Consider the following 26,463-nt stretch of genomic DNA (forward strand, 5'->3'; position numbering starts at 1 on the left):
TTTTCATTTTCTAAAAGCAATACAAAGTAACTACAGGATATTATTTTAATGAATAAATACAAGTCATGACTTTGACTTAGAAATCGGTAATGCTCCCCATATACATTTCACTGGATAAAATGCAGTCACCATAACATATTAATGATCAGTAACACTAATGAGATTATACAAAGGCCTAGAGTTCCTGAGTTCATTTTGCTTTGTGATGTTCAATGCTTACCAGCCAAATTACATTCACGCTTCAAGTTCTGGAATATGTTTAAATCGGCTGTGAACTATTTTGATCTCTGAATCTCTCTTTCTAGTGCAAATGACCTGTTACAAGATCTAAAGAGCACACAAATTTGTGCTAAGAGGTATTTACAGAGGAAATACATATATATATATACACGCACACCCAATTCCCTATCTCTCCAAACTTCCATTACTCAAATCTGTGCAAAAAGGGATGACAGAATATTAGATTGCAGAACATAGATTGCAGCATTTTACACCCCCAGATGTGACTACTTTATTTAGAAAGCAAGCACAAGTCGCATTCAAAGGACTATGCTAGCTGCCTCTTCACTTAGCAAAAGGTACATATATATTGAAAAATCCTTAATTTGTGAAATTTCAGATAACCCAGTTACAAATCTTTAAGTGGTTTGATGAAATGTGTCATTACTATTTGACATAACTCTCTTCAAACAAGAAATTCAGAACTCTTTAACATCCATTGTTGCTGATTTGCTCTTAGTTTAATTATTTAAAAAAAAACCCCTGCTATTAATATAAATATTATACATAAATATGGGGATGCCTTCAAGACATGAGGTTAAAATCTGATCGCACCTTTGAATAAAAGGTCAGACCTTTGCAAGCCCACCTTTGCAATTAGGCATGGTATTGCCACATTTTACTTTTCACGTAAAACCCCCTTTTTTCTTTGTTGTATAACTGCTAGACTATGAGCAGCTGAGTTATGCTTTTGGATGTGCCTGTACTCCCAGGTCAGGGCTAAGAAGGAATTACTTTTCTCAATGAGTTAAGCCTGTTCTTAATTTTGTGACCACTTTGTGATACTGCATGCCATTACCAGCAGTTTAATTAATTGCCGCTTGGAAAGTCAATGATTTTAATTTTTTCCCCTAAAAGGTAAAAATGACAGAAGTATGGAGTCCATATAATCAGGGGTTCTCGGATGCTGGATGTCAGACACTTTCTTGGGGTTATGGATGACTTTCTCACCCATTGTCAATGACAATGAATGATTCTATTTAGAGAAGAAAAAGGGTCCTTTTCTCAGTGTAGGTAGGTTCTGTAAAGATGGTTTTCAGCCTTGGGGAGAACACCAGAGTTCGACTTAAATTAAGTTCTTGAGCTGTAGTTAGTCCTTCCCTATGTAATCACATTTGTAGAATGGTAGGCATCACCCGTGATGAAGAGTCATCTGCCTCACTTGGCTCTTGACTTGGAGTCTATATCAGTTTATCCTGCTTATGAGCAGGTTCTAATTTCAGGTGCATCAGGGACGTTCCCAGCATATGCCGTGGCTGAGATAGTAGCCTTAAGAAGGTCTCTGGTTAACATTCAGAAGAAATGTAGAAGCATTGCCAGAATTTGATCATCAGCTGGCATCTCTCAGCTGTCGAAGGACTGCAGGACCACAGGATGCTCTGGGTTTCTCTTCTAAACCCTCAGTTGTTTTCCCCCCCCATCGGTTGTCTTACATTTAGTCTTCATAGTATGTAGGTGGCAAGTGAAGGGTACTCTTACGTTTACTGCCTGTGTATATGAGAGATTGGGCTTTCTTCTTTCTGGCACTTGCAAAAGAAGTGTTGTCATCCCCTGTTAAGGAGAGGTAGGAAGCGATACTTTCCCTCAGGCCATAGCTGAGACAAGAATCATCCATTGCTGCCAGGGTGCTTTCAGTATCTTCAGTCACCTCCAGCCTTTAAAAGAACAAAATTTTGTTACCATTTCAGCTACTTCAACTGAGCCTATTAGTATAATATTAACACTTGTCAAACCAAATCACATCAATTTTATTGTATAAAAAACTTCCTGTCTCATAAATCGCCAGACATTTCTGTCTCTTAGTGATTTTCCGAAACAATCAGTACAAAAGCAGTATCTAAATATTTTTCGGCATCTGAAAAGGAAATAGCATCTATATTCTTCCTCTCTTTCTTCTTAATCTGTAGGAAAGATGCACAGAATTTTCTTGCATGTGTTAGCAAATGAATATGCTTTGTGAAGGAAGGGTAGTGGAGGGAAATTTACACTTCAAAAATAAGAGATGCTTTTGTTTCTGAAGGTGGCTGTTTCACCAGCTTCTGAAACCTGACCTACTTTCTCTAGTTGCAGTCATGATATTAGAAATGTCATGAACCTTGAATTGGGCTGTGTATTGAGAGAGACACAGTAAGAAAGATTTACGCTGAGATCATGTGTTCATTGGACTTGTGCTGCTTCATGGATGGCCACCATGTGAACAAGGGGGAGCCATTTCCAACTATCGGGGCTCCCCAGTAAGCCACTGCACGTTAGTGTGCCATTGGTGGTGGATCTGACTAGGCTTTGTGGCCTGGCTCTTACTCCTGCTGCCTTGGTGGCGAAGACTCGTGAGTCCTAAAGGGACTGCACAGGTGGCCACACTCTTAGCTGGACAGGAGATATGATTTAATGTTAACTATACTTTTTTTTTCATAGTTAGACCAAGATTATCCGTTAGAGAGTTGGACATCCAGTTTTCACGGGTTACCCTGCTGTCAGCAGCTTTGAAGATTGTCTAATCTTTAAAACTAGTCTCAGGAGAAGGAAATGGATGTGTCTTCTGTGTTGGAAGTACAAGTATATACAAGTCTGGAAAAAAACCCTTGTTTCTGGCAGCCTGTGTTCTGTGTGGTACCTGTGAATGTTTCTCCAGCTGAAGTTTTTATTCCGCATCACCACAGGAGGAACTTGATTCGTTATGCTGTTGTTGTTAGTGCACTGGGTAAGACAAGGTGTTGTAAGGACGCAGCAGAGGCCATCAGCAACTTCTGAACAGGGAAATGAATAAACAGTTAATCTTTGCCCACTGTTATCTTCATTGTTTTCCTTCCCTGGTGCATGCTCAAATAAACAGTTTTGGACACAGTAGTAGCAGTCAATAAATTGTGTGTTCTCATCAGGGACACTGTAACACAGGCTTAACTTTTTCCTTTCCTCACACCTTTGCCTTTTAATTTATCATGGGGTATGTTTCCCACAGTACAAGTGAGAAACTGAGACACTGAAAGGTAAAGTGACTTGCCCAAACTGTAGAAGGAAGTTTGTGACAGAGCAGGGACTTAAACCCAGGTTTCCTGAGTCCTCAGTGACTTCTGCTTTTGTCTCCTATCATTTCAGCCATGCAAAGAGAGTTTAAATAAGTGCAAGATACAACCACTCAGATTGGATTGTATGTGCACCTGTTCTGCTGTGGAACATGGCTATGGAATGAATCAAAGTCCACTTATTACTTTTATCTATGTTTCATCTCTCTATCCTCTTCTCCTCGCTCCACTAGGAACATTGCATAAGTTCTTCTGCCCAAGTAGGACCACAGAATCATAGAGTCATTTAGGTTGGAAAAGACCTTTAAAGATCATCAAGTCCGACCATTAATCTAGCACTGCCAAGTCCACCATTAAACCATGTCCCTAGAGACACCCGGGGAAGCAGAGAACATTGTGACTGAACACTCATGTTTTACATCTCTCAGCTTTGTTCTAGGGTGAGATGCTGTGCTATCTCATGGTGGGGGAAGGAGGAGAGCTAAATTTCACTACATCTCCTCTTGCACCTATAACTCAAGTAAAAAAGTTAGTTGTTATATATTTTGGATTCCCCCCATCCCAAATTTTAGGCTTTGATTGTTTGCTTCTTTCTAAATGCAGAAAGGTGTCAGCTAACTAAAATGTAAAAAGAAAAATTAAAAAATACCCTGTCCAAATTCTCCCTCTGTTTATATCATTGGACTTGAAAGTTTCTTTTGCATGTTTTGAATGTGAATATGGCTTTTCTTCTCAGTTTGTCAGAGTACTCTTTGGCCAACACACTTTTTCATTTGTCTATGAAATATGCAGATATAGTAGCTTTTATGCTATTAAAATTATGGAGTACCCATTACTCGTTAAAGCACAGAACCTGTTGTTCTCTTGTAACTTTTATGCAATCAACTTATTGCAGTCTTCCTTCCTTATTTTAAAATGTTCTCATTTTAGTGCACGGTAACTGCAGCCAATGAATTGTGTTGTTTGTCAAGTTCTCTCTCTGACACAAGTTAAATTGCCATAAATCTGGAAAACGATAATTGAAACAGGTGTCATTGACTGGACTGATATTAGTGAAATGACAGCTGAATCTAGATTTGAGCTGACAGCTTGAGCCCCTTGAGATAACTTCTGCTGATAAAATCCAGCCATGCTCTTCTAAAGTAATAAGGGAGAAACTAACAAGATTCTGAGAATTTTCTGCTCTATGTATGGTTGTGTGATGTAGTGGTTCCCAAGAGAAACATATTGCAGAACGCGGTCTTGAATGTGTTTATGCTATCTGTCTGTCTATATGGTAAGTAAATGGCAGACATGTCCATGCTGGTAAACCAAGTGAGCCAGGTATTGAACTTTGGCACTGGCACCCAGAACAGTGACTTGCATCTGTACAGCTTAACATTTTTGTACACCCAAACTTTGACTTTAGCTGTGCTGGGGGATGGGCATCCCCAGCCTGTGCTAACCTCCAAACCATCTGAAAGTGGTCTAAGGAAGTGCTAGACACTAGTGTTTGGACCAAGTAGTGTTAAGGACAGCTCTATTGACACGGCCATACAATACCTTATACCAATGTGGGAAGAATGTATCTGTCTTTATTTAGCTATGTTCTTGGGTTGATTTCAGTTGTACTGTTAACGATAGCATATTTGTATTTAGGATCAAACACAAGGTTAAAGATATAAACCAAAAGTTTTTCCATTATTTGTTTTGTGGCAGGAGTTGCAAGTCTCGGACATAAGCAAAACTTGTTCTGGACCTTTAATAAATAGTTTTACAGTTGCCAGTGGAAAATATGTTTATTCCACAGTTCTTTTTACCTGAGTAGTGATTGACAAGGTCTTCAAGGCACTGAAAGGTTTGCCGTGGAGAGATGTAATACCAATTATTTGGAAGGCGGAAGATCCTGTAATGTTTCACTTGCCTGTGCCGCACTGACAAGGAATATAACCCTGGAGAAAGAGGAGAACTAATTAGACCAAAGTAGGGCCCTAATTCTGGATGGACAGCAGTGACCACAACCATAGTATCTATAAGATGTGGTCCCAGAAAGATCTGAAAAAAACTGAGTGGCCATCCTAATTTCTAGTTATGTAGTATACTTGTATATACATACTTAAGTATAACAAAGGAAATAAAGAGCCCATCATCAGGCCATGAGATTTTGATTGAATTTAAATTTCTGGTGTGTTTTTCCTTTATTTTTGTTGGTATGAGATTTTTTGAAATTGTGTAAAGGAAACAGGTCTTTACAGAAGCTGTTTGCATTCCTCTGAAGTGGGGGACCAGACTCGTGTGCTGGTATGCTGATTTAGTCTGCTCCCAGTAATGCAGTAGCTGTTACCTGATAGTGTAGTCCTGGCAGGAGGTGACAACTTGGATTTTCCTGTTTCTTTGTTCAAAACTATTGTGCAGCGTTTAGTTGGTAAGGGCTGAATGTTGATCCTAAATTTCTTTGAATTTAGTATAGGTATTATGAAACTAATTGGCCTGTGGTATGCAAGAGGTCAGAGTAGACTTATTATTGCCTTCTAACTGTAGTATGGTGATACTAAGATGTGTTCTGGTGCATCAGAAAAAAGGAAGACACCATGTTGCACAGTGGGAGATATATTCCCATTGAAGAGAATAAAAGTATAAAGTGTGTACAGTATAATTCCTGTGTAGCAACGGAATCACTATGAAAGAAAATAAAATTGAAGCTTTTTAATTTTAAAAAAAATTATAAAAGAACCACTGGTTTATGTCGGAAATGCACTTATCAGCCACCCCCGCTGCTTGGCGTGTGTTTTATCGCTTCTTCAGGCAATCTTTTGTGGACCAAGGCAAAGCTATGACTTTTCCTCCATTTAAAAAGTCCCACTGCCTAATATGCTTTGCATGTGACCAAAGTAAATAATAGTGTTTAAACAACTGTGTCTTGTTCGTGCTGATGCCTGTGGAACTTTCCATGGACATCACTAACCCTGTTTCCAGCACCGCTCGTAACGTAGGTGACTGGTGAAGACTGGCATGCTGCACCGGGTGCCTTTAACTTCCCATCACATACATTTTCTGTTTTCGGACTGATCCATATGAAGCAGGACAGGGAGTGAATTAAAGAGCTGTAAAACTATTCATGCCTGAGATCAAGGGCGGGGGGAGGGGGAGGGGGGATCATATTTTCTCACCTTTCCTAGTTTCACTCTCTCTGATCATGAAGGAGCCGACCTTGGTGTTGGGTAGCTGTAGAAGTTCCTCTGCTTTTTCTCTTCCCAGCCCTTCAAATAACCAGCTGTGAAGCAGGAAAAAACAAATTCTGAAATCTGGACACCAGTGAAACAGAGAGCAGCATGTGGCCGTGAAAGTGCCACATTAGCCAGGAAAAGTGACTGCAAAAATAACACTGTGGCTTTCTGTAGTTATTCTCTCAACTATGTCCAGGCATATTTCCACAGTTTATGGAGAAAATATTGCTCTCTTTGAGTTCCATTAACTTTTGTGAGACTAAGAGAAGAGTGAAAAAGGTTTGGACTTATTAGGGAAAACAAAACTTTTCAAGCTGCCTTGATCTGAACAGTTGGGGACATGTCCCTGCGGTATATTGATGACATATCTGTGGCGTTAATTAACTCCCTCTTTTTCATGTAAACCACTTTTGTTAACCTCAAATTGTATTTTATTACATCATAAATAAACCCAAAATAAAACACAATTATTCTGCCTATGCTAGGGAACAGCCCCACCATTTAAGTTAATTGACTTTGGGGGTAAGGGAAAATGGAATTAGTCCTACTGATTTTCACCACAGCTTCGTGCACTGCTGTATTTTGGCATAGCTAGTGTCTAACCGTGCAACTGAGCTTGCTCAGCTGGTGTAGGAGTTACTGACACTTTATTTTGAAGTTGGTTTTGTGTGTTTGATCCAGCCTGCTATCAGCAAAGCGGTCTTGGGGAAGCTTCAGACAGTAGCTTCCATTATCATATCTGTGCCCTGTCTTTGGGAAAGCATTTCTGTTGCAGGAGGATAAAAAAGCATATTAACATCTGAGCACTTGCATAAATTGCAGTAAAGTTCACAGTTCATATGCTTAAAATTAAATGGATATTAAAACTTTTGCCAGAAAAGTGTGTGCTTTAATGTTTTTTTCCTGACTGGTGTCTAGGGCAACAAGAAACCTCTGAACCTTCCTTAGTTCTTCCAGTGTGAGAGTTTACATTCCTGAATGACTTATTAGTCTTTCTATTTGTTCTTTTTGGTCTGTTTTTCATGAGCAACTCTAGCTTAAATTTTACCCTTTGTAAATACTAAAAATTCTTTCTAAACAAGGTCTGTTTATCAATGTCTTAAAATTAGAGATCAGTCTGTGCAACAGAAGTATTTTAAATATCACAATTGAGGGGTTTTTGACCCTTTCCGGCATTTAATACTAGGATTTTCCTCTTCATATAATCTAAATTTAGATGTGGATTTGATGTTCTCAGATTCCAAAGGAGCTATTTTAGACTGTCAATAAATAAAATTTCTGTCTGTGTGGTCACTATTGGCATTGTTTTGATTATGACCCCGAATAACTCATCAGGGCAGCATATGTAGAAACATAGCATTGAAAGGCTATAGGAAATGCATTTACTTACCCATGGTAAACCTTTGCTACATATTTTCCTGGAATATAGTTTTCTCGACCTGTTGTAAGGGAATGGACTCTCCACCAGCCTCCTTCACTGTGTGAAAGTAAGAGAAGGAATATTTTCAGATGAACTTTCAGTGCTCCTTGTCATTTTGGAAATTAGTTAAGACATACAGATTAGCTTGTAATTTTCTCTCTGTGTTCCTAAATCTATGTATTCAGAAAGGGACCAAAGTTTGTTTCATTTAGGGTAGTTCCATTTATAAACCTACATCAGGATTAAATTTGGACACAGAAATAAGCTACATTTGTTCCATTTAAATTACGTAAGTAATAAAATGTTTTTCTGTAGTTAAAAGAAGAAGAGTAAATACTCGGTGGTTAAACCATGCTGTGCTCTGCCTGCCCACAGTTAGACTTGTACTGGTATCCAAGATGTTCAGGTAATGGCTGAGTATGTTGTGTCTGGACAGCCCTGTAGTCACTCCTGTAACATCAGGGCAGAGACGTGAAGCCTGTCTGCCCGGGGACAGGTTTTCAGTCTAACAGAACCTGGTTCATGGTTTGCTCTTTTCCTTTTCTTCAATGAGTTGCTGACCAGACTCCAATAAAAAAGACCTCATAGCTGAAACTAGGTGGCTAGGCATACGTTTTTTTCACTGATATATCTTAAGTTCTTGGTGTGATACTGAATGCTGGCTTTGGCTTTTGAATCCCTTAGAAAGGGCAGGGTAACAAGAATTTTCACAGGGATGCTGCGGAGCTTTAGTAATTAGTGCAAGGATGCTGATGATTGATGGGTTCTCTCCACCTTTTCCTTTAAGACTTTGAATCCAAATCATAGTGTGTCTTGTGTTTGAATGTTTTTGTTTGTTTGGTTGGTTTTTTTTTGTGGGCATTCATATAAATGGTCCCAAATAATGCCTGGACCGCAGACCAGAGTCTCAGTGTATGTCAAAACAGCTGAGTTGAAAATACTTAGATTAAACTTCCTGAGTTATAGCTGCTGGGACCATTGTCCAGAATGCATACATTGAGGGAAAAAGGGAAGTGTCTACTGCTCAGAGCTGGAAATTTCAGGGTCCCACAAGTTTTATTTGTGGGTTTCCAGCTGACGTGAAATTATCTGTAAGAAGTTTAGGTTATTTTGTTGTTTTTCTTTTCCCCATAACTCTCCCAGACAGAACTAAGAATTGTAACAACAAAAAAACTGAGAGACTCAGCATCTCCCTTCTGCCAAACTGTAATATTACTAACCCTGAAAAATCCCTATGGTGATTAAAAGTCCCAGAGCAGCGCATCTCTCCTGGGGCAGGAGCCACAGAAATTACATAGATTGGGGGATCATTGGAGGACATCTGTTTTGACTTCTGCTAGCTAAAGGCAGTTGGTCATCTGATAATGAAAGGTGCCTGACAAGTGTGGAGAGTGAGACACTGTGCCAGTGGTGCTTATCTAATCCTGCCAACCCAGAGCAGGCACAAATATCTGTGAGGAGTTGTATTTTCTATGGGGTTCCATATATCATGTTCCTGGCAGGATTTGTGGGGCTGATTGCCACTACACGTAACTGTTTTGATAGAAGGCTGAAAAGCTGCCATTATGGAAGCAATATGTGCTGCTTGCTCATGCTGGCTTCTCCGTGGTGACTCCTCATCGCTTGTGCTCTGGTTGTGCCTGCCATGCTGCTCTTCTCTTCCACTGCATTTTGCTTCTTTGAATGATTTGAGAAAATTATTATACCCACAGCTTATGTCCAGCAAGAGTCTGCAGCCAAACAGCTCCTGTTAACATCAGCACATACCCCAGTAGGGAAGAACAGGTCCTTCATTAGGACACTATACTTTGCGTAGAGCATTGGAGTGCTGTCTTCTGTGAACAAGCTGATTCAAAATAGGAAGAGGAAAGTTCCCATGGAGGCTTGCTTTGGCTCTTGTTTACTATTAGCAGAAGCTGTTGATTATGGCATGATAGACAAACATGACAAAAACTGCTGCTACTGAAGCCTAGCTCTTTTAGAAGTTGTTCATCCAGTAGATCACACTATGCAGCAGATGTATGCATATGATATGCCACACATATAATTCCCATTGACACAGGCATATGTAGTTATGTGGTGGTGTGATGTCGTAGCCGATGAAAGCTGGGAGTGAGGCTTTAAGCTGGAATTTCCAAGCCAAAGCAATTGTTGTATCATGTCGTGTATGTTACGCAAACTGCAGCAGGGTTTTAACAGCTAGAATTTACCAGAGAAGAATTCCCCTGCTTCAGGGAAGCCCTCCATCAGCAGAAAATTCATCTAGTGATATTGTCTGAGCCTTGTGACCTCTAGGTTTAGGGAGAAAGCACTTTGTCAGGAGAACATAACTGCAGCCATTCTGGGTCAGACCAAAGGTCCACGTAGCCCCATATCTTGTTGCTGACAAAGGCCATTGAAGGTCACGGTGGCCTGGAGAAGAGTCCGAGAATTCATTAGTTGTCTGTGATACTACTCTTGAGTACTTCTGTCCTTAAACCATTTCACACTCTGACTTGCTCAGGTAGAGATTTTTTTTACAAATTTAGAAATCCTTAGAGGATTTCTCTGCTATGAATGTATCTGGTCTCCCCTTAAATCCATCTGCTCCACCAGCTGCAAAAATGAAATCTTTTATTTCTGTTTAGGCAGTGGAAACAGTGGCTGTGGGGCCAAGTAACTTCTAGGATGTCACTGTGAGCCGATATGAGCTTTGCATAAAATAATATCAAGGCTTCTGGTTTCCATTTTTTAAATGTGTGCAAGAAGTGTGCTTACTCCTGAGTGTGGCAATATTTACATTATTCCTAAGGTCAGTCTGAAGTAGTGCTCTTAAGTCTACTTCCTCTGAGGCTCATAAAACTTTGGAGTGGAAGTGGCTGGGAAATCTTTGACCTTCACCTCACCCCCCACTAAGAAAATGAAGAACCAATTGAAAAGTTAAGAAGAAAAAAAGCTATTTTTTCATTTTATTTTTGTTGCAGTTGCCTAAAATCTAGGGTGAAATTCTAGGACCCAATCATAAAGGAGTTAGGCAAAAAGCATGTGAGAGAAAATGAGAGACACACTTGACAGAGAAATTCAGAATAATTTTCATTTTCTATATGATCCAAACTATTTTTGCTCTTACTCTGTTTTCCACTGACATAGGAAGGATATTTTCTCACAATAGTTTTTCAAAGCAGAATTCTGTTTTGAGTCCCACTTTAGAATAGAACCCGAATCCAGCTTCAGAAACCACATCAGAGGAATCCAATCTGAAATGCCAAATCCTTAAACTATAGGGAAATTTACACCATGGATAAGTATCCTTCCTTGCAAATTCTGAACTCAGTTCATTTTGCTGAACTGCACCCAGTTTGGGCCAGGTGCATAAAACAGAGCTTTGCATCATTTGTTACAAAAGCTAACTTAAAAAAAAAAATAAAAATGGATCAACTTACTCTGATAGCACACGTAGTTTTTCTCCTACGTGAAATATAGGTTGGCTTATGTCTGCTGAAGGATAGTCATAGAGGACAGCAAGGAAATCACTCTCTTGACCTGTTAAAGAAAGAAAATGTCACTTAAAAATAAGGTAGAGTTCTGAAGCAGAAATAGATTTTTCATTATGTATGTTATATTTTACATAGTAGCTCAAATGGGAAAAAAAATCTCTCACTCTGAAATGTCACCTGGTAAACATAAAGGGCTAAAGATGACCCTATAACTTTATAAGAAGAATGTGAAGATCTTAGAAATGAAAAAAAAGTCATCTGGTTAATTGTAAGCAACTAAATTTAGGCCACTTTTTCTAGTAATTACCATATTTAAAGGACATATTCAGTTTGAAACTAGCAAAATTAGTAAGTATTTATAGTATTAGGAAGTAACCCAGTTTGATTAATGCCACTGTCTCTAAATTTCTCCAGCTACACTTTTGAGCCAAGCTGATGCATTATGTTTAAGGAAAGAAAGATGCATGTTGAATTGTTCCATCATTTAACACCACTGGTACTTTTCAAAGGTATGAAATTAGATTAGGTCAAGGGCAATAAGAGTGCAGCCATTATTGCCCATTTCCCATCACTTTTCAAAATTACCTTGATGAACAGCCAGAGGGCTTTGTTCTACCCCCTTGTGTGGAAACTCTCCTAGAGGTAGCACAGGATGCCCTTATCTTCAATTTAAGAAGAGAGGCAACATGGGTGTTTAAAATTAAATCATTGTGCAACTGCAATTTGCAGAACTGAGGTCCATAAAGAGATAAGAAGACCTTTTACATCAGTAGGGATGACTCTGGGTCTTGACAGCACTGTGTAGGACATAGGCTGAGTCTCCTGGGCTTCTGAAGGATGCAACGGGCACTTTGTACAAGACAAGGACTATCAAATGTTCGAGAGCTCCTCATCGAGCAGGAATCTCTGGTGCCCAGTAAATGCTGACTGGTGAGAGATTCAGAAATGTGTCATGCTGAGTGTTTTGGGCTCTTTGGCAAGAGGGATCATCTTGTAACAGGCTGCCTGTGTTTCTCCTGGAAATGCGTCCCTTCCCTCTGCACATTTCAGTACCCTCTGCCAGAACACAGAAGACAAATCTTTCCCTCTGCCTCCAGCAGGATCAGCACCCCGTTCCTCCATAATACCATCCAGCAGTACGTCTGCAGGGGTGGTCTGATCTCCACTTGCCCACTCTGGGCAGCTCAACATGTGCAAAAAAAGGGAATGAATTCAGGGGAGGAGAGAAAGAAATTAGCCAGAGAGACACACTTCTGTATCTTGTTAGATTTTCTTGTTTAATATAGATTCCTTATCAATTTGTCTTTAAGGAAGACATTTTTTTAGGGAAATCTAGAAACAGCATCCTGAATGAGTGCTGAGACTGGCTCTGTGTTTGCAGCCTCTGTGTCCCAGGGCCTTACAAATAACTCATAGCGATAATGATGAGAGGCTGAAGGAAACATGCAAGTCTGCAGAAAAGAAATATTTTCAAGAGGAGAGATTGTACACTTGTTATCCTTACAGCAGTGATAATGAAAATATACATATTAAGAAAAATATTCCACATCTGTGGCTTAAAGGAAATAAAAAGCAGTGTTTTCTCAGTTGATTATGAGTAGCTGTTTGTTGTTATGTTATAGGGACTTGTGTTATGCAAAGTAGCAGATCATTTTACCTTCCTAGTCAAACTGACTAAGCATTTTTAGTTGTGCTAGCCTTTGCCTATTGAAGTAGCCCCACAATATGGTTACTGAGCATCCTTATGGATGCATAGTTGGCAAGAGTCTGGAATAGACATTAATTAGTTTGACAGTGTGCCATGGTTTTCTTAGTTGGTCAGTGTCACTGATTTAAACAGGACTAGTCCAGTACCTTTGTATTAATCAGCCAACTGCCATGATTAGTCTACTGTAACTTATTATACAATTAGTTCAACTATACTGAAGAAATTCTGTGCTGAGCGTGCCTTTGATTGCTTCCCTGTTCTGCACTAAAAATTAAGACACCTTCTCTGTCTATGAAACTGCTTAGTACCTGAGGCTAGTGGGACCTACGTATTGGTGTTGAGTCTTTTGCAATGAAGCAAAATCTTCACAAGAAATAAATGTCAGAAGGTACATTGTAAGAACTGCAACATGAGGATAAAGTGCTGTCACCTAATTTCTCATTGCAGATTGTTAGAAAGCAGTTCTATACAGAATGTCATTTTTTTAGCTTAATGACAATATCTTTAGCAATGCTTTTTTAAAACTTATGCTGTTTATTTGTAAATGTTTTGTTTCCATATTGAAAGGGTGGAAAACAAGTGCTTTTCTGCTCTCCTTCCTTGTGTACTGGTGGTTTGCATTTCGTTATGCGCTGCGGGGTATGTGACCTTTTCTCTGCTCTAGCAAGATCTGCATTAGTTTGCTTACACTTTCACCTTTATATTCATTTTTGTTTCAATTTTGCATGTTAATTTGTAGTCCTGAAAAGGAAGGAATTAATCATAGTGTTGGCTGCCGCATCCATGCAAACGTTACCTCTTAAACTACATGTACTTATATTAGAGTGAAAGTAAAGGGGTTTTGTACTACCAAAACCTTTAAACCCTCACACTCCACAAAAAAACCCTCATTTTAATTGGTATTTAAATCAAACCTCACTGGGGTTTTTGGTCATGTAAAGTACCCCACCGCACTCTACAACTTTTCACAAAAAACATACTGGCTTCTTTCAAACACAAAAACCTCGAAACAGGGACTAAAATATTACCCTCTTTCTCCACACCTTAATTTCACAGTGATCTAATAGATTTGATCTGATGAGCTCCCCATGCTTTTAAGTTGTAAAAGAAAAAAGACGATTTGACTGAGCTTTTCTAACACAACCTCTCCTCCGCAGTGCGAGGGTAGGTTACATCTGAAATGGAACAACTCAAAAGTTAGAGTGGAAAGGTCGAAGCACCATCATTTCCACTGAATCAGGTGTTAATTTGGGTTGGGTTTTTTTGTAGGAGTAGAAAATGAATATGAAATGCATGCTGGTTTTAGATGTCTGCATCCCTGGATGTCGAGAGGTGTGAGACTGAATATTGCATGCTTCAAATAATTCATTGTGAATGGACTACGAAGCACTATTAGAGAGTAGGGATAGCATAGGCAGAGCATCCAGATCCAGTTCATCACCCTCAAAAAACCACTGTGCTGTGCCCCTGTGTGGTCCCTGTCTGGAGTGGGAATGAGCTGCTCAGAGCTCAGCTCCCTCCATCACCCCAGCTTTACTGCCCAGCAGAAATGCTGTGATTTATGGCATGGCGCGTACCAGAGAGGGTAAAGGAGGGCACCCGTGTGTGTCTGGGAGGCTGTGCAGCAGCCGTAAGGTGTGGCTACAGAGTCGCTCAGACGTACCCAAATGAGATCTAAACCAGCCAGCTTGGGAACTGAGAGTTATGCAGGTGCAGCTCAGTAAGGATTAACCCTTGACTCAGAGTCCCAAGGGAGAAAAGAGACGGGGGTGGGCTCACATCCCCTGCTGACCCCTTGCTGCTGTAGCTGCTCTGTTATCAGTACCTAGGTTGTGTCAGGGATGCCCACACAGTGTGCTTTCCGATGGAGTGCAGTCATATTTGGAGTTCAAATGCCTCCTGGAAAAATGCAGCTTTTGCACTGTTCCCTTTTTCAGGACCAAGACCAATGCACTGGAGGTGAGGAAAGCACAAGGTTTTGCTTTCAGTGCAGCTCTCTGGCAGCATGAGGGGTTTATTGGAGTCTGATGAATGCATTCACGCTGCAGATCCAGTCTGCAGACTCCAGTTATCTGTTTTCTTCCCATTTCTTGGTTATTCTTTCCTTTCTTTCCGTTCTGTTTCATTCCTTCCTTTTATTCGCTGAAATGAGCCAGCGTAAAACTAATAACTGTTGGGACTGTTGTAAGTCTGTGGATTGGATCTTGGTCCACCTCACTTGAAGGTGGCTGTTCCTGGCCTGTGGGAAATCTTCCATGTTTGGTGATGTGATTTGGAGTTTGAGCTGCTCAGGAAGGCAAAAAGATGCAAACTCATTGGATTAACCTTAATATATGCTTTTAGTACTAAGTTCCTTTTCAAAAGTCTATTTTCATTGGATTTGCATGACAGTACTGATGCTTGTCTTCCTGACTTTAATTACCAATGTTTAAGCCATTATGAATAATGCTGGTCTGATTCAGACTAAGAGTTTGATCCAAAGAGCTATGCAGGCTCTTAAAGTTGCCTTTGGATGCTTAAACACAGCTGTTCAGTGGAATGTCACCTGTGTGAGTGTCTGAGACATCCCTCCGGCCTTGGCACATGCCACTGCAGCTACGGGAGACTTGTCCCTCCCCAGGTAGCAGCTGAAGGTCAGGCAGGATCTGACAAAGCACCTTTCTAGATGTGCTAGATGTGTAGGAGAGTGCAAGTAGATGGAGCCCTGAATTCCAAAATGGGTAATTTCCCTTTGCCATAGCTGTGCTGTCAGTGTTTGCTGAGTTATCTTTTAGGGGTAGGATCTATTTACTTCACTGAAAAGGATGCAGTTGGCTTTAGCTCTGCTCAATCCTGACTTTTAGCATGCGCGGGAACAATACAAACTTGGTCATAGCCACGGCAGCGACCCCTCACTCCCCTGCTCGTCAGCGAGGTCCCGCTCAGAGTGTGTGCGTGTCTCTGCTTTACGGTTACGGTATTTGTGACAGAAGGTGCTGGGAAGATTAACATTGGCCCTCTTCTGCACAAAAAATTAAACTGTCATTTCATGTTATGGGCCTCTGAGTAGCCTTAACGGATCTTGGCCTCTGCTTTATTAGCAGTTAGGGCTACACTGATAGCCTGTATCAGCTATTTCTTGGCCATGCTAAAAGCAGGGCTGGTTTCCTTCCAGCACTAACGAAACCAGGCTGATTCCCTATCCCTATAATAATGAGAAGCACAACCGGACCGTCTTTCATGGAAAACCCCCAAATTTTAATTAATGCCTCCCCCTCTAAAAAAAACACCCAAAACAAAAAAAGCAAAACTGCTTTCTCTTCCTCACCTTTGGGGAGTGATTTATTGCAGCTCTCGCACCAGCTGTCTGTCGTGCTGTGACATGAGCGCTGAGGCTGTACCGACTCTCCTCCCGCTCACTCACAGTTTGGGAGTAGCAGTCGCTGAATCCCTCTTGTTTTCCCCCCTCAGACGCATCAGCGTTATCAGCCTACAGCGGGAGGGAGGGGGGGGCTTTGCAACCTGCTTTTTTTCCCGTGTGGATGCATAGGGCAGATGTGTTAGATCCCCCTTTGGCAGCTTGGCCTGTGAAATGTGTATTTCTGTATAACCTTTACGGATAAACCTGTTGACACGTTGGCCGCGTGCTACTTTTAATGCAACTGTCTGACAGCGGACTTCAGGTTCAGTGCAAGCATAACATCATTAAAGTTTTCAACCTTAAATGAAGCAAAACCAAATTTCAAGAACAAATTTGTACAAAATACCACATGCAAGCATGTCAAAATACAGTGTTTCTGGTTTCTGAAGTAATGCTTCAGTGCTTTCTGCTTTGGAAGGAACGTCTTTCAGGGAGCACCAGCAAATAATAGTTTCAACATTTGGGTTTTTTAATTAAAATACTTCTTGCAAAATGAGCTAGAACGTACCTAAAAATAAGCCCTGTCTAGAGGATGCCCTGCTTCTCCCACAGTCAGGATCTTGCCTGCTTTTACGACGTCAGGCGGATGAAGGAAGACACACAGATGGATGTAACGTATATTTTGAACATCTTTTTCTCTTGAAAGAAATTAAATGAGTGCTTACCCGTTTGGCTCGGCACATTTGTTTCTTCAGAGGCTCTCGACGTTTTCACAGTATTTCCCATTGCGCTCTCTAATTCCGTCAAAGCTCTTCAGAACTGAATCAAAGGAGACATTGAAATTAAACATCAGAATAACACCTGCTGTGCCAACAGATGAGAAATGACCTAGTTTGGGTGTCTCCAACTTTATACAGTTTTGCTTTTGAGAACTCTTGCACCAAATTCATGTGAAGTTTTACATACTTGCTAAACTCTCACCACTTTGGTGCTTTTATCAGGGGAATAGCAGAAAACCACAGCTAGGGAAGTTGCTCAGAAGAACGCAATGCAGTAAAAGTTTCCATTACCAGCACCTCAGCACAATAGGAAGTCACAGCGAAACCATGCCCGTACAGTCATTTTGTACACAAAATGTTCTTTTCAGCAGTTGGATTTCTGAAGCTACAAAGAAATCAATTAGATTGATGTTCTGTTTTTCAGCACTGTGTGTCTATTATGTCGCTTTATTGCCGAACACTAAGAATGTTGTTCAGTAGGTTCTTTCTGCTACACTTGTGCTCTCAGCGAATGTGGTCAATGTTGTTTTTCCTCTTTTTTCTTTTTTTTTTTTTTTAAAGTAACACTTTTCCTCAAAGTGTTTAATTTCACAACACTCCTCCTGCATAAAGCCAGTGGTGCAAATGCTTCAGCCACTTATCTTAAGTCTTGGTGGATGTACAAGAAATAGTATCAGACAATTGTGGAACTGAATATCGTGAAAAGGAACGTTCCTTTTCATGGCTTTACTGCTCCCACGCTAATTCTGCCTGACAGATGACAGAGAGAAAAACCCTTTGGATGTGGAAGGTGTCTCATGCTATGGTATATTTTCAAAGGCAGAGGAGAATAAGCTCTATCTGTTCAAAATTGTACATTAAATCAAAATAACTCAACACTGCTAGCTGATAGCTAATTATTTTTAAAAAATATTTTTCTGTCCGTTGCCCCATGGAAAAGATAACAGGAGCTCTACCAGAATCATGTGACTATTTGCTAAACTCAGGTGAAATCTGCATCTTTAAGTCTTTTCTAGCTTAAATATTTCAAAGATGATGGCAGCCTGTGGTATGCTGCTCTTTACTTACAACAGGCTGGAACCTGATGGTTTTAGCTGGGGAATTGTCTAACTTGGGAAGCAGTACCGCTGAAATCAGAGAGACTTTATTACTAATTGTCTTTTAGAATAAGATTGGCAGAATTGAGTATGTTACTTAATTTCATAAATTTTTTATATCTTACAATGAGTTTAGGGAGACACCCTGCAATAAAAAATGCCGTTCAAAAGGAAGAGAATTTGTCTCTTACCAAATGCAAGTAGATCAGTGCTAAAACAGATGGTAATGCACAGTTTGACTCCACCTCATCTCATTTGCAAGCTTCTTAGTGCTTGTTCCCCAAAGCTCTTTGCTAGAAGTCTCTGTGTCACTGGCCAAATGGCACATCACCCTTTCACTGCCTGCACTCAGGAGCTGGCTTGTGGCACATCTGTAGGATGCAGCTGTGCCAGTGCCTTTCTGACAAATCTCTGAAATGGGCTTTCACAAGACCAAAAAAATGTTTTGTTGCCTGATATAAGAAGTCTACAAGCTGAATAAAAAAATAGGCTTAAATTTAAATAACTTATTTCGATATCCACATTTGAATAAAAGGTTCTCTCTTGATAACAAACACAAAATCATTCTTCATTTAAATGCACTTAAGTTTCTAAAACTAAAATCAGAATTCATTTTGGCAGGTATTGTCTACTTGCAAGATTATAATTTACTGAACTAACTATGAATATTTTTTCATATTTTTTTTTATCCCATTAAGAATAAGAGGTATATGCATAGGAATAGTGCAGCCAGTACTTTGGCTACAAATATTACAGATGTTCCTGGCTCATCTTCAAATTAGCCAGGAGAATTTTCTGGGCACAGGAATAAAGAGCTCAACAAGGCTGAAAAAGTCAGCCAGGGAAGTGGGATGAATACCTGGATAGATAACCTCTGCTGAGCTCTGTGCTGTCATAGCTGCATTTTTGGAGTACTTGAAAAGGGCAGTTCAAATCTGGTGAAGTGTATAGTAAGCAAGCTGCAGTTACCAAAGCTTTTTTGCACTTCCAGATAGGTGCCAAGCATGGCAGCATAAATTTCTTATGCTCATCTATAATTTTAACACATGCAATTGTTATTTACATGTGAATAGTACTTGAATTTTGTGTCACAAAAGTATGGAAAAATAAAAATAATGCAGTCCTACCTCTGTGTACCCATTTATTCTGGGTCTTGGTATTTGAGGGCCAGGAGAGCAAGTCATCCTACTAGCGATCAGAGTTGTGAGAGTGCTTTCAAGGGCTTTTTTTCCTACTCTTAAGGTACAGTGGATACAATTTTTAGGTGTGCTTGAGTCACTTTGGAAAGTGATACGTAGCATTTGTACAGGATGGAAAGAGTTCTGAAAACTTTACCTCAGATGCACAAACTTTGTAAAAGCACGGCATGTTTGAGCAAGGCATCTTCATTCTTCTAGATGGTATTTAGGGATTGAAACTCTAAACATTGCTTTAAAAATACCTGGTGTGTTTTTGAAGGTTTGCTTATAGGTAGTTTTTAACTAAGCTTCTTGCTGTCTAGTCCACTTGGGTTAAGTACCAGACAACTGGCATATGCCTACTTTGTATTTTTGCAGAGTACATCCAAAACTGACCTGGCTCATTTCGGCCATACAAACTGTCACTTTATATGATCTTGTTCTTCTCAAGGGACCTCTGAAGTCAACAGGACAGAGCGTGCAGCTCAATGCTGCTGCTTTAGAGGTGGAAGAGTCTGACTTACGGAAAATACAAATGTTATAAAGTACTTACGGTAAGAGTGAAGAGCAATGGCGTTTTGGACTTTGATGTCACTAGCGTGACAGTTTGCTGTGTCTCATTATATTTTCCATACTGTTTTGCTGTCACTAATTAACCATTGGTGGCAGCATAAAGTCTTGAAAGGGACAGAGAGTTCAAGGTGTTCTCTAGACTCATGGCAGAAGCGTTCAGTAAAAAAAGGCAAATGGAAAGCTGTGACCACTGCTGTTGATGTACTTATCCAAAGTGATTAAAAGGAAAATGACAGATATTAGACTAGGTTTTACCGCTAAGTCCACTTGTCATTACACATTTGGGCAGCGTAAAAGTGCCTATAGTCCAGTCAAAGGTGGTGGAGGGAATGCCCTGAGGTATGGCTCAACTCGTAGGCATTTTAAAATGTGACGGAAATGGAAGAAATGGGAAATTTTATTTGAAATGGAGGGGGCAGAATATTGTTTCTACTTACTCACTGGCAATGGCGTATCACTGTGTTTAGAGTAACAGTGTATGAATTAGCATCCTAAGTAATTCTAAACCAACAGTGCACATCACTCTCAAGTGTGTGATAGAACTGAATGGCTTAAGTAGCTTGTGCTGGCATCAAGTATTGGCAGTGCAATACAAACCCACTGAATCACTATATGATAAACTGTATGGTGGTTTTCTGAAATTTTGAGATGCTCTGCAAAAATTGACTTACAGGAAACTGTAGAGCATCTTGTGGCTGAGCTGATTTTTTGTCATTTAAGTCAACAGCGGAACATTAACAGTTTTATAGATGATATTCTTTTGAAATGGAGAACCTGATCCAGGCACTGCATCTGATTTAAACTCGGTGACAGAGCTAGGGATACGAGTAGGGGTGGCATCCCTCTCTTGTAGAAGCAGATAATTTTGCCAGATCCAAAGAAAATCATTCAGTGGGGGTGGTTTGGAAAGAATAAAGGAGAGGTGGTAGACTTTAAGTTCACCTTGCCCTATCAACCCAACACCCTGCATGGAGGAGTGCAGCTGCTGTTCAGCTCGGAGGAACCGCCGTGCTGCTGGGCTGCAAACCAAACTACCTGCAGGTGAACGGGCGGCTTTCCCTGCTCGCAGGCCACCTCTTCACCTTGATTTTAACCGTTCAGGTCACATATTTGTAGCCTTCCACACTTTGGTCCTTCCTTCCCCCCGACATTTCCACTTGTGCACATGGTGTTTAAGGAAAGCCAGTGCTGCAGCCATTGCTGTTTGCAAACGCACAGCTAGTGGGGTTTAGTGATCTTTACTGCTTTATTTCTGCTGCCAAGAGGAAGGTAAGGAAACACCAACAAATCATGTCCTCCTTCGTGTCCTGTTTATCAGTGACAGAACTCTCGGCAGATATGAACTCTTCACCTGTCAAGACTGGAATCTCATTGACCTACATAGTGGGTCCCAAAAACCTGTGGTACAATTTACACCTTCCGTTCCTGTGTGCAGAACAGGTAGCAATGATTTCCTCTCACAGAATTTGTTCTCTGAGAAAATGCGCTTCTGGAGCATTTAAATAGCACGGCATATGGGAAAGTCCATCACTTTCTAAGAACTTTTTCAAAGTCATATTTAAAATGATTGAGAATTAGTACATACAGAGAAATTAAAATAATAAGAGAAATAAAAAGGCAAAATAAGCACCTGAGTAAAGCCTCTCTGCAAGGAATATTGCAGACTAGTAAAATTAGGACATTCATCATTCCTGAGATGATCTTATCTCTTTTATTTTTGTACCTGATATTCACATCTATACCGCCAAGATCTTAAAATTTAATTCTCAATAAGGTTCACAGGTATTGTCTGAATCCCATTTAGTTTGAATACGAAAGTACCAGTATCCTGTTATTTTTCATGTGGGGAAAAAAAAAGCAGCTTATATTTCAGAAGCTGTGTATTTTTTTTGGTGTTTTTCCCTTAATTTGTCATTAATCAAAATGAGCATCCTTTCAGCTTTTAGATACTTGTACCTTTGCGCTTAGAAAGAATCATGTAATGCTGTAATCAAGGTAATTCACATAAACATGCAACTATGAAACAACACAGAAATACCACATTATGCAAACTTCTAACACTTTGAATAAAAAGCCCACTAATCTGCCTGTGACATTTCTCATATTTTGGGTTATAGTGAGCTGCAATTTGCTTCGGCATAAGGTCCTGTGCGTCTGTCTTACTGTGAGCTTTCAGGAGAAATACTCCTTGTCCCTTCTATCTTTAGTACCACTCCTTATGAAAAGGATTGAGGCAGGCTTTTCTATTTCAACCTTTGGTGGTACTTGAAATCCACGGTCTGAATACTGCCATTGTTAATGAAATAGAGCTCCCTTTATATAAATAAAATTGAAACATTTGGTCCCGTATGCAGATAATCTAAAATGTATCAGAGCAATGATTACCTTTAAATGCTAGGCATGATAGTCCAGGTTGCAGTATTTCTCAAAAAAAAAGCCGTAGTCATAATACTGCGCTCATGCTGCCAGCAAGGTTTAGCTGATCAAGTCGAGGAGCAGCCGGTCGAATGAGTGTGTTGTGAAGTTCACGCTGTCATGTAGAGCAGCATTTGCCAAACAGGCCACATACTTCCTCTCTGAGAAATAAGGAAGGCTCAAAGTGTTTGCAACAGATGAGGTTCCTGTTGCAAGTCACTACTCAAGACACTTTTTATCTAAGGGCTGAGGAAAACGGGGGGATTTTCAACGTATTGCATCAGGGCTGCTTTAAGCAGATATAAAAAATGAGCAAAATAACCTGTTTTATGTTACTTACACAGAAAGGGTTTCTCTTTCTCCTTTTTTTTTTCTTCTTCCAAATTTATTTATCCAGGAATGTTCAGTCCCCAACTGTTTTGTTTTATGTAGTTTTGCTAGTTTCTTCAGACAGACAGGAAGAAGCATGAAACTTTGTTTTCCATTCTTATTGAACCTGGATGGGAATGCAAGGTTTGCTTTCTTCTTTAACATTTCTGTCTGCAAATAATTGAATCTCAATATCAGCGATAAAAGATATGGAGTGAAAGCCTGTCTCTGAAGCACGTTTTCACATCAGCTGTACAAAGTGCAGAAGCAGAAGCCTCCGGACCTCTCTCATCTCAGTGTCTGAGATGGGGAAACCAAGATACTAGCCTGTTAAATTACCTGACTAAATTCACTAAGGAATATAGTACTGCAAGATATGAATATATAAGTCAAAGGGATTTATTAAGGTTTGCCCTTTGCTTTTATAATCGAGATGTGATCTGTAAAGCTTATATACTTAATTTTGTATAGTAAAATTAAAAAAACCAAAATCAACAAAACACAAAACCAACCAAAAAAAAACCCCAACCAAACAAAACAAACAAAAAAAAAACCCACCAGGAAACCCAAGCAGAGTTTCTACTTCACACCAGAGTAGCTCTGAGTAGATACTCATTATAATGCCAATCTGTTTGACGATGAAAACTAAAAATTGAGAAGTGTGGGAGCTGTTGTGTAATCGTTATTGGAACCAGGAGACGGTGATCAAATTCCCAAAGCTGTGCCAAAATTTGGAGCTACGGTAATTACAGGAGAATATCCTTTCTCTTTGATGGGCTGTGGTAGCAGTCCTCACCTTGAAGGGACAGGAAAGCATTAGGGAGCTTGATAAGCAAATCAGTCTACAACACAAAGCCATGACATCGTTATAGCCAGTGCTCTGGGGAGCTGTTTTTACCATATTGCCCTATGATTATCCCTGCCAGTTACATTTTGATTGTTTAGGACCTTATTGATGTGGCATGCACGTTTCCTAAAGGCATTCACCAAATGGATGTACAACGTTTCTGGAGGTACTAAAAGATCACAGGTTGGGGGATGTCTGCACCACACGTGGTAATAGGCGGGGGCAGAGTTCTTGATCCTTCTCACCAGTATCTGCCTTAGGGTGGCTCTGACGGTCTTTGTGTCTTTGCAAGAAGTCACGTCACGTCCCAAGCTGTGTTCACAAATGGGACAGGTCTCAGACTGAGCAGGAAAGATTGGTCATACTAAAGACGTTGAACTTGCTTGATAGAACATGCTCCATTGGAAACACAATAAATCTCAGCTGTGGTTTATACCACACTTGTAGAAAACAGATGAGTTCCCGGTGGAGGGAGGTAGATAAAATTCTCCATTTCCATATCGTTTCTGCCTGTTTCTGGTGGCTGTTTACCCTTGTGCAACGATGAGAACCAGTTTACCCTTTCAGTTCACTCAGCTAATAACTTGTTTTAAATGACAAAATAATTGATAAGGTAATGTTTACATCTAAATGGAAGAAAGTTTTGATATGAATTAAGTGGGGCTTGATATGTCATCTTAAAAGTATTCATATCCTGTTATTTAAGTCACTAACCTGACACAGGCACTCAGTGAGTCACTTGAGAGAGGAAAGCTGCACTTGCAGGACTGCCTCTGATTACAGCAAAGATGGATTTGCCAAGAGTCATGTATAAAAAAGAAATCTTCAAAGTGTTATTTTTGATAGAAGAAAGGGGACCCTCTCCTTTCCCCCATTTTTATCTGGAAATCACAGTTCTGGTAGATGGTTATGGAGGGAGAAATTATTATATCTCAGTCTCCCTTTCCATTCCTGGACTGACCAGCCAATTCCCTGTTACACTTCATGTGCTAACGTTTGCCACATCTGCCACAGAGCTGATAGAGGCTCCCCAAGCTGGTCCCAAAGGTTGCTACTCCTCCAGGTTGTTGAAGACAGACTTTGTCTGAAAGCCTGGAAAAAATGACATTAACATCGCTACATAGAGCCCTGTAACCCTGGTGTGTTGTAAGCGCTTGCCACTGTGCAGAATTAGATGTTTAAGGAAAAGAAATGCAGGATAGTGAAATACAACCTTGCAAGAAAAGAAAAAAAAAAGGCCCCAAATTGACAACAAGCTCTGAAAATACCTTAAATCCAGACTTTTAGAGAAAAATCTGTTAAGCTAATAGGAAAGAAGAGTTAGTAGTCACTTCATTGCAGCTTGCTTATTTTTGCAGGCAGAAAAAAACAGGATATCAACAGACTCTTTAATCTGGCATTAACTGAAACTCAAGACACCGTCAAAGAGAAATAAGGTGCAGTTTTCTGTCAGTGGAGTGAGTATCTTCAGGCGCCAACTGCAAAGGGGAAGATTGCTGTATCCATTTCTCAGTGTCTCCGAGCCCAGCTTAAATGCTTCACGCAGGATGAGGCTTTAGTCAAACACGAGCCATGTTTTAAGTGATAGGAAGCACTTGAGCTCAGCAGTCAGGAAATGGAAGAGCCTTGGCTGCCCCGGAGGTCAAACCAGATGGTCTGACAGATACTTCTGGCTGGGAACTGTATACAACTGAGCCTGGATAGTGCCTATCTTTAACAAATAAAATATTGCTGCACAGATGGCTCTTTTGGGAAAGTAGAATTATCAGGACATTTCGTTGGTTTGACTGTTTTCATTAGATGTTTTTTGATCTTGCTTTTTGAGTGGTGTTACTGTTATTGCTGTTTGCAGTAACATTGCTGCAGCCTATAGCAGGCTTCTGGGCTGACAGAAAACCTCCTTCGTAAGGAGTCTGCGGGCATGCAGCCCTTGGAAAAACTGCATTAATTTGAAGGGAGTGCATGTGTGGAAGAGACGAAGGTGGCTCAAGCAGAGTTTTCAGTTTCAAGTCAGGTTGGAAAAACAAGAGGTCACAATGTGAGTAGAAGAAGGTAGTTTTGGCTTTACAGAGTATGGGTGATAAAAACTAGTTGCAGTGGAGTTTCTGATCGTTAGATCTGTTGCGAGTCAGTTTTGAAAATCTTTGCAGAAGTGAGTTTCCAGTACAAATGAGGAATTAAAAGACATTCAGTACTGCAGCTTATATCGCAATTGTCTTTTCCAGGTTTGTTGGGAGACAGAGATACAGCTTACAGTAATGGTCCATATATTCTTTTTTATTATTTCATCAGAATAGCAACAAGGGGTACTATTTAACTAAAAGCTCCTAAACTGTGAGATCTGAAGCAGAAAGCTAGCGTTTGGCTAGATGAGAATAGTCAGATGTGCCTAACACGTGGAGGGAGAATTGGGATGGACAGGGTAGCACCAGTGCAGATCCGTGAGCTATGATGTCCCAAAAGAGAAATTTGCAAGAGGCACCAGCCTCAACTCAGCTGATCACAGCCTAACATCAAAGCAAGAATTCACCTTCACATAGTACTGATTTGGATTCACCAGCTTCTCACCATTGTGAGCTGCAATATTTCCTAATATCTGAATTTCTACTGTCTCGCTTAACCTCTAGTTTTGCACAGATGAATAAAGAAACGCTTGTGAAGCTGCTGGTCCCTGGATGAAATAGTACTGAAAGCTTTGCCTTTCATTTTCAATGTCATAACTTGTTATAGTAGGTACTATTAGCCAACATTGT

The 26,463-nt window shown here is 40.2% G+C and overlaps 2 protein-coding genes across 2 annotated transcripts in view; one reads left to right on the forward strand and one right to left on the reverse strand.

Annotated features, from left to right (window-relative positions):
- Nucleotides 1–26,463, forward strand: part of TG (thyroglobulin) — a 171,220-nt gene that overhangs the window by 107,050 nt on the left and 37,707 nt on the right. The gene's annotated exons all lie outside the window — the stretch shown is intronic.
- SLA (Src-like-adaptor) lies at nucleotides 1,703–17,238 on the reverse strand. Its single transcript, XM_009881021.1, has 7 exons — nucleotides 17,178–17,238; nucleotides 11,351–11,450; nucleotides 7,899–7,985; nucleotides 6,452–6,555; nucleotides 5,102–5,233; nucleotides 2,894–3,026; nucleotides 1,703–1,934 (listed from the first exon to the last, which is right to left on the reverse strand). The coding sequence occupies exons 1-7, from the start codon at nucleotides 17,236–17,238 to the stop codon at nucleotides 1,715–1,717; spliced, it is 837 nt and encodes a 278-aa protein (XP_009879323.1). The 3' UTR covers nucleotides 1,703–1,714.

The sequence above is a fragment of the Charadrius vociferus genome, unplaced genomic scaffold (assembly GCF_000708025.1).
Source record: "Charadrius vociferus isolate BGI_N301 unplaced genomic scaffold, ASM70802v2 scaffold2, whole genome shotgun sequence".
Lineage (NCBI taxonomy): Eukaryota > Metazoa > Chordata > Aves > Charadriiformes > Charadriidae > Charadrius > Charadrius vociferus.